The sequence below is a fragment of the Ceratina calcarata genome, unplaced genomic scaffold, assembly GCF_001652005.2.
Source record: "Ceratina calcarata isolate Rehan_Ccalc_2016 unplaced genomic scaffold, ASM165200v1 scaffold470.2, whole genome shotgun sequence".
Classification (NCBI taxonomy): Eukaryota; Metazoa; Arthropoda; class Insecta; order Hymenoptera; family Apidae; genus Ceratina; species Ceratina calcarata.
In genome coordinates this window covers 590832-599787 of record NW_017171129.1, presented here as the reverse complement: position 1 = coordinate 599787, position 8956 = coordinate 590832, and the positions used below count along the sequence as shown (strand labels likewise).

General features: G+C 37.7%; 2 protein-coding genes across 3 annotated transcripts; one reads left to right on the top strand and one right to left on the bottom strand.

Moving 5' to 3' along the window:
- Positions 1 to 1767: 1767 nt before the first annotated feature.
- Positions 1768 to 2433, top strand: Sem1 (Suppressor of exocyst mutations 1). The gene is made up of 3 exons (XM_018028663.2): positions 1768 to 1970; positions 2042 to 2138; positions 2209 to 2433. The coding sequence occupies exons 1-3, from the start codon at positions 1883 to 1885 to the stop codon at positions 2255 to 2257; spliced, it is 234 nt and encodes a 77-aa protein (XP_017884152.1). The 5' UTR covers positions 1768 to 1882; the 3' UTR covers positions 2258 to 2433.
- LOC108627419 (uncharacterized) lies at positions 2270 to 8721 on the bottom strand. 2 transcript variants are annotated; one of them, XM_026815569.1, is made up of 9 exons: positions 8254 to 8721; positions 5755 to 6423; positions 5365 to 5689; positions 4974 to 5305; positions 4693 to 4918; positions 3729 to 4064; positions 3511 to 3664; positions 3289 to 3452; positions 2270 to 2952 (listed from the first exon to the last, which is right to left on the bottom strand). In XM_026815569.1, exons 2-9 carry the CDS (start codon positions 6354 to 6356, stop codon positions 2671 to 2673), a joined length of 2421 nt encoding a protein of 806 aa, XP_026671370.1. In that variant the 5' UTR covers positions 6357 to 6423; positions 8254 to 8721; the 3' UTR covers positions 2270 to 2670. The 2 variants fall into 2 exon arrangements, with proteins under 2 accessions (XP_026671370.1, XP_017884151.1); XM_018028662.2 differs by having other exon boundaries at positions 3511 to 3661.
- Between the last annotated feature and the right edge of the window lie 235 nt (positions 8722 to 8956).

Genomic DNA, 8956 nt, shown 5'->3' with positions numbered 1-8956 from the left:
ATTTTCTTTTGACTTAATTACGTATGCAATTCATCATACTTATGAAAACTGCGAGCACATCCTGGTACCTATAACTTCTTGCAAACAATACACGACATTGTTAGTAATGAATAATCTGTAATAACTGCTAATAACCTAAAAAAATATGTCAATCTAACAACGAAATGCAACGAAATAATACAGCATGTGCTGATGTGATGTGCTCTGCTGCTGTTAAACAAAGAGAGATAGTAAATTTCGTCTTCGTTTTCTTTCTAGCAGTGCGTCAATTCCACTTACAGACGAGCTTATGGTTTCTTGTATTCTATCTATATTATCTCTATGAGGCTGCCTCCAATTCAGTCAAATATGCCAATGGCAGGATTTCGGCAGGTCTACTGCAGAATCTGACGGCAGATTGTCAACTGTGCACTGTCATCAAAGAATGACGGCAGTCTGGCAGCAAATTGGCCTCCACATTGCCCGATATCTGCCGTTAGGCTAGGTTAGGTCACGTAAACATTGCTGTCCTGCGGAAAGTGATATAAGGTTGAATCTTCAACTTGATATTACGTGAAGAAAATTTTCAAGTAATAAAATGAAATTACTCGTTAGCTATTAGGTTAGGGCTAACAACGGTTAATACTTTTTTACTTAAGACGGGTATTCATCTGAGCACGAATGCGAACGAGGCAAGGCGAGTCCGAACAAATGTCTCGTTTTGCCTCGTTTGTAAAATTTTTCTTCGCGAACGAAGTCTGCCGAGGCAATGAACGAGACAGTGATCCACAACGAACGCAGTGAACGATGATCCAGCGAGATAGGCAAGGTAGGTGGAACGTACACGAATGCTGTCCATACGTAACCAAATTTTTCTTTGAAGTACCGACTCCGATCGGCTCGGGTCCCGAATGCCTCAGTCTGTGCGGCGAACAGCCGAATGCAGTTTGCCGCGCCTCGGTTACACGTCCACAATCCACATATGTATGCTCGTTCGGCCTCGCCTTGCCTCGTTCGCATTCGTGCTCAGATGAATAACCGGCTTTACAATTCGATACTCTACTATTTTTGGTATAAAATATATATAGTATTCTGTTTAAAAAGAACAAAGTTGATATTCAAATCTCCGAAACGCCTCTACTTATAAAAGAAATTAACACTCTTACTCTTTTAAATCATGTAACTTTTGTATATAATATTCTTTTGTACAACGCATAATTGTAAATAGCTTCTCTATAATCATATGATGTTCACATCTATTCCATATCTGCTAAAATTGCCTGAAATAGCTTATGATTTATGAATTATATGATACGGTATTAAAAAAAATTACTATTTATTTTGGAAAATGGGTAAAAAATGCATAATAGAAATTATAACAAGTATTTACAATTGTACATATGTATAATTTTTATTTTACTACTTCGTGGTTGTATTATATGTATTTAAGTAGTTATTTAGTACTACCATCACTAGAAATGTATATGTTTCATATATTATTATATATATTTAATTGCAATAACAATATTAATTTTATTGACGTAAGAAAGTATCGTGATTATGATTGGATCGCGCGAATCACTTAAATAATTGAATAATAACATTGTAGCTGCACGAACTTCAGTACAACATTATTAGAATTCAGTAATAATTAATTTACTAATCTATTCATCACTTTCCTCTACCTTATCATTTATTATTTTAAATGCGCGCAGTTCATATGAGGCGAGCGCTGCACGAGTAGCAGGTTCTTTCTACACCAATCAGAAACTTCATCACTGTCGCCATCTTGAAATTTGCTCGTTCTTTCAAAATGGCGGAACTATCGATAGTTACGAATGTACTGAATCACGTTGTGTACATACTAACGATTCACTCAGAGAAGTAAATACGAACAAATTTCATGATGTCCGAGAGTAAAGCCGATAAATCAAAAGTAGATTTGGGACTGTTAGAGGAGGACGATGAGTTCGAGGAATTTCCTGCGGAAGGTATTTAGTATAATTCCTCAGAATTATGATATGAATTTATCCTAACCTCTACGTAATCGGTGACTCGGTAGATTGGACCGCGGTCGACGAGGACAACGAGGATATCAGCGTTTGGGAGGACAATTGGGACGACGACGACGTTGAGGATGATTTTAACCAACAACTGAGGTAGTCGAGATTACATGAAAGTGAAATGCATTCTCAGATTTTTATTGTCTGTATCAATGATCTGTTCCAGGGCACAGTTGGAGAAACAAAAGGGACTGACTAAAGGGAAGGAGTCCTAATTAAGTTACAAATTAAACATCATATTATTATTCGTATATATACATTAGTCAGTTAAGTTCTTTTGTTTACATTCAGATTTTGCAATCGTAGATTTCGTTTCATTTTGCAAGATGTGATAGATTTTTATCGACCTTTGTACAAAACTTAAGGATTAAATAGAAGTGTATAATTGAAATGCGCGTAGTGGCCAACTTACAGAAGTAGCTGTTGACCGGTGGAAAAAATATTTGGCATTCTTATCGTAAACATGTAATCAGGTACACAGTATGGTTTACGAAGAGTCTCGTGTAATTCTATATGGTGAAATCAACAGACTTGGTACACCGCCACATTCTCGATCGGAATACATTTGAACAATTTGAGTCATGGTCTCGGATAAAAAATTAATCGAATCGATCCACAGACAGTCGTACTACGATCTACACGAAATTAACAGCTGCGATGCTAGAACATCTAATATCCGTAGATTTAAATCTATATTCAATTTCTTTATTTCACAAGATTCGAGTAGGTATCTCAGAATGTTCAACGTGTCCTCATCGCCGAATACCATTTTCACGTCATTGGGAACATTACCGAATATTTCTCGTAACAGTCGTTCCTTCACAGTTACAAACGGCTCCTCGGAGAGTTCTTCTCGTATCTTATAAAACGACGTGTCGCCCAAACGGTCGAAAATTCGTAGGACTGCAGTCTGCAAATTGAACAGAATTATAAAGCATATATTGAAACTTCGAAACTAAGATTTAACACATTGACTGCCGCGTTATCCATATTCTGGTGACAGCAAAGTTTCTCCAAACTGATCGTGTGCAGTGGCGAGGTAATAAGTGAGCACCTCAGGAATTTAATAATGGAAACAAACGACCAAACATGATATGCAAATAAACGAAACGGGAAATTGTTGTTGTGAGTACGCTTGGTGCAGCGGCACTTGTGGCCTGAAGAATATTTCATTGGAAACACGCGTGGCAGATGTCGAATGAACGTGCATAAAGGAGCACGAGAGTACTAATAATAAGTTTCGTACTTGTAATATGGATTCGGTGACGTTTCCAAAGACTAGTTTCGACCACCTGACGACAGCTTCTTGTTGTATGGCATTATTACTCCTAATTCCTGCCAATAATTCACAGATGAGATCTACGGTGACAGACGTTAACGTTAAATGGGAATCCAGCTCGTCAACGTCTTCTGCAAAAGAAATGAAAAAAATAGCATTCTTTCAAGAACAATTCTGTGATATAGTCACCTTCATCAGCACTTTTCACGATCTCCAGCCAATGATTTAGCAATGCAGAATCGTTGCTACCGTCCATGGAGTCGACAGCTTCGTAAGCGCTGTCCACGCAGGAATACTCGGTTCTCTCAGCAATTAATTGTTTCAGTCCCGATGACAAGCTCTTCTAACGGTATCAATCTTTATAGAACCGGATCACGTCTCGATTAGATAAGAATCGAAATAATTACCGATTTTATATCTTCGACGAACCTCCACGGTATATCGGCTAGCGGCATTAACGTGGGTAACGGGACGAGCTCCTCTTCCTCGGCTTCGAAACCTGGAACGACTGTTCTTAAGGTATTAAAAACGCCGCTCACTGTTTTTACTAAGAATTTGTCGAACCGCGGCGCGACCACATCGGCTTTTTTATTAGCGTTACTGCTCGGTCGTAAAAAGTGTCGCAGTTGCGGCGGGCATTCGTTCGCCAAACGCGTGGTCAACGTTTTTAAATAATTCTCTAACTCCACTCGGCCGCCTTCCGGTAGAACGAGGTTCGACATGATCGGCGCTAACTCTGGAATCTATTAAAATTTCATGTTACGCGAATGTATTAGTTTGGGGAATAAATTCATAGCGTTTTTATAATTTCTTTTATTTTACAACGATTTGTTTGCTGTTTGGCAACGGGTAAGTATTCATTCGATAGAACTCTTTCTGCTCTACAAAACTATGTTAATTGTATTTTTGAGTTATTTAATTTTTTATTAGTTTTGAGGCTTAGAAATGGAATACCCAGGAGGCAAAAATCAACATTTTCGACACCTGCTCTTCTTTGCTTTTCATCGAGGTCAAAAAGCTGCCGAAGCAGCCCGGGACATTTGCGACGTGTATGGAGAAGGTGTCATAGGCGAGTCTACAGCACGGAAATGGTTTGCAAAGTTAAAAAATGGCGACTTTAACGTCGATGACGCGTCCCGCAGCGGAAGGCCTTCTGAATTCGATGAAGAACGTCTCAAATCACTTTTGAAGGAGAACGGTCGCCAAACCAGTCATGAATTGGCGAAAAAAATGAACTGCGATCATAAAACGATCCTCAATCACTTTCATTCAATGGGATTTGCCGAAAAAACTTTTCCTTTCTTCGGTGAAAAACGCTACGAACTTATTCCCCAACCCAATAAAACGGTGACAGGGACGAAGGTTTCGTACCTCTTGTAGACTAGCATGTAACTGAGCAAAATCACGGTATTGTCTTCTGACGGTAGCGGTCGTAGTCACGAACAGGTCGACGCCGCGTTGCTCTACGTCGTCGAATTGTATGCAGTAGAGCAACTGCTGGGAACCGTCGAGAGCCGTGTGAAACTCCGTCCAAGAAATCGTCAGATTTGTAAATTGACTACCTTCGTATACCACGCAGGACTTCTCCTCTACTTGTCTGAAAACTGAATCCATGAAAACTCGATATGAATCGAAATTAGATTAATACTCACAAGGGCGTGTTTACTGTCGACTTTTGCAGAAGCACAGTTCGAAGCCTGGCAATCGTCGTAGCGAAATCCGTGGGTTCTTCGTATACAGGAGATATCTTATCCTCTTCACCGTCAATTTCCACGAGGCTTTGACCCCACAGACCTCTGTGCTCCGTAGCTAAATTGTCTAAACGCAAGCTGGGCCTCCTATTGTTTACGGATAACAGCGAAGGGTTTCTGTTTTCAGTTGAAGATCCGTTGGATGATTCAGATTTGGCTCTAGGCAGCGGTCGTGGGATAACAGCTGCCGTAGCTGACGCCATTCCATCTTCCAAAGCATTGGACACGATTCTCTAAACAATTAATAAACGTAGAAACGTGATACGGTCTTACAATCTGACTCTAAACTCACCTGACTATCTGATACGGTTTCGTTTGTGCTCTCGATTTTAAATTTCTCCGGTATGAGTTCTAATAAGTCTGACACACTTTGAAACAGCCAATTTGGTGAACTCACAGTTTCGATAACTATCAATAATCTCTTGGCTAGGATAGACAGTAACAGTTTGCATGGCAATGAACTCGTTAATTCCCATTGTAAAAATTCTTGTGCCAAGATAGTAACGGTTCGGTGAAGCATGTGTTCTAATGTCGACGGGTTCCGGGATCCTGGATGCAAATACTTGAATGCCTCTTCTAAATTCTGTGCGGTTCCTTTCTCCACCCGACGCAGTGCTCTGTAATAACACATTAATTAAAATATTTATCGTATTCAAGCTCGTAAACGTTAAAGAAATCGTACTTGTGATACTCTTTTAAATGCAACAAGAACACATTGGACAGCTTATGAGTAAGTTTCACTTTGTCTATCGCGGTGATTCTCTGGAACAATTTAGTAAGCAGCTTCTTCAGCAACTCTCGCGCCTCGTTAGGAAATTCGTTATCCTCGCTGATCGATTTATACCAAACGTTTATACACTTCGCATCGATTTCTTGTGTTAAATTGAATATATCTCTTGCCCTTTTTCGTCTCGAGGAAATATCCTTCGGACCAGAGCTCTTCTTCTTCTCCTGAGCCCCTCGCACTTCGTTCTCGTTCTTATCGTTACATTCAATCTCGTTTTCCAAATCTTGTAACTTTAGATCTGTTATTAACTTCCGGTGCAGCCAATCGTTAAGGAATTTTATATCGAGAGGCCTGTTTGCTTTCAGTGCGAGTTGAAATAAGTAACAGCTGAGCCACATCGATGCGATTAGAATAAAAATTGCCCAGGAAATAGAAACGTATATTGGTAATGAAGTGAGACCAGCCCATTTTTCTATAACTAAGGACAGCAACACGCATGATATACTTAAAATCAACAATATCTGGTTCAACCAGCTCATCGGTATAACTTTCCCCATTCTAAACGTAATACGTACAAGAATACTATCTTTGAAATATTACATTTTGTGTCAGTACGATATAAATCTGTAAAAGAAAATTGGATTAATCTTAGATTGGTATATCAGATTCTATGACTACGTCTTGTCAGTATGCAGTGAGATATAGAAGAGGAGATGGAGAATACACTTCCAGACAAGAAGATAGCAGAGATAGTCTATGCTATCTTTAATTTCTCTTGTTAAGCTTATGTTAGTGTGAAAATTCTGTGTACTATGTAAAACAAACCTGCGAATGTGCAAACAGATTTACTTTAGTTCAATAACTTCTCTTAGTTGAAAGGGAAACAGCACACTTGAAAGATAAATATGATTCATGGAACAAAAGTATACATATTTCATATAACAATGAATACAGCAAACTATATTTTGTTAATAATGTGTGGACGTGACTTCTATCAACCTTTTAAGTAAAGAATTATATAGTTCTTTAATTTCTGCCTAAGCTAAATTTTCCCATTCATTTGAATTACGAGTTTTTAATTCATTTATATTTGGAAATTGTAGGTCTCCACTGCTTGCGAAAGCATTGCCCACAAATTTTCGATGAGAGCAATTGAAGAGTGGAAATATTTTCGTTTAAAAAGTATTCTTTAACAGTTTTAGCAGTACTGCAGTATTATTTTAGTGGAATATAAATAGAGTTTCAGCAGTGCGTCCTCCATATGTATAAATTTGATTTATTAGTTGCAGATAACGGACACTATTCATTGTGCCTTGAATAAACTTAATGTCTGTCTTCACTTTGTATCCAATATCGACCAATTACTCCACCTCCATGCATTTGACGTCGAATTTTTGTTAGTGGCTGCTTACTAACATCATGATAATAATATGTACATCTGGTCAATCAAAGTTGAACCTTTTTTCAGTTGTAAGAATCACTTCCCTTCAAATCTTTTTCTAAAGTACATATCCTTTTGCAAATAACAATACGTGCCTCCTTATTTCTTGCGTTTAACAATAGTTTTGTTATTATTCTAGACTAATTTAGAATGTAACTAGTCTGAAGTACACGACGAACATTTAGTATATTTGCTTCGACTTCAGCTTTCATAGCAATCTTCCTCGCAGTAGCACAAGAATTGGAAGTAGAATGTATTGTTGTTCGTATATCTCGTTCAAATAATGCTGCTGGCCTTCCTGTATTTTTCTTCTTTCCATGCACTTGGATCTTCCAACAAATTATATTCAGGGTGTTCCAGACTTTCAAACTATAACTAACTTCTTTTGCAATTTGCGTAGTAGAAAACTTTTGTTATCTCAAAACTAAAATTGTGCTAATTCCACTTTCACTAAAGCCGGTATTCAGAGTCGTTGCTTATTCTTAAAATCGTCCCCGTTCCCTGTACAAGACAGGGATAGCAAATTCTTAAAACTATCTTAAGACTAAATATCGACGACCTAAGTTTTTTGCCACGATCCATTATGAGAATATATAACAAAGCTCTAAACACAAATTGAACACTAACTCCATGCAAGATCCTCAAACGTTGAAGAATATATAAACATATTTCCAGTGTGCTATCATTTCGCCTACTCCAGATTATGTATTTCTCTCCTAAATAAGAGAATTCATTGAACTGAAGTCAACTTATGTTATTCATAGAAGATACATTTTCCATACTAGACATAGTTTCCACGGTAACATAATCGTAACACGAGAAATTAAAGACAGCGTGCTATGTTCTTGCCTGGAAGTATAATTTTAATTAATTAAGTATCCAATATTCAATTATTAATTTAGCAATAACAAATTGGGTAATTTTTCACCAGTTTTTGAAAATCGCTTTTTCCAAACCTAACAGTTATAAGATTTGTGTTATTCTTATCGATAAGATATAATGATGATTGTTACCTTATATTCTTAAAAATTCTGCAGTTTAATTGCACCCACATGCGAATTCAGTAAATTGTAACCTCGGCATGTTTGATCCTCGTCCGGGTCCGAAATTCTTCCGCTAGCTTCCAGTTTATATTACTCGTCTCATAGGTGAACATTGATTAATAATTCGTGGTTGACTAACTTATCTTTATGTCTGTACGAAGTCGAGCCTGTGCGGACATCGTATTTGTTGCTTTAGGCGACGATACATAAGGTAGATAGCGTCAATCGGAGTGCGATAGTCTACCATTGTTCTGTTCTTATCTGCGGATCAATTTTCAACGCAGGAGATAACCATTGTCACTTTAATGGTTGTACAAACGCACGTAATTGGGAAAAGTTAAATGGTATAAAATGTTTTAGTAAATTACGATGTAATGAATTTCCTTGTATGTACTAAGTACGACATCTTCGCACAGGCGCGTTGTGCACTATGTAGCTGGTAGCTACTCAAAACGATTTATGGCACATCAATATTTAAACGATGCTAGCATGTTGAATTTGTTATTATAGATTCTTATTACTATTAAAGAGCTATCTGTAAAATTTTAAATCAATTCATGCGATTTTTGAAAAATTATAGTCACTTAAAATTTGCATGTACTCTTATGGTAATTAGCAGTAACCCAAAGAAAACTTTTTGGTATTTGGTGTGCATGCGCGAAGTTGGAAGAAA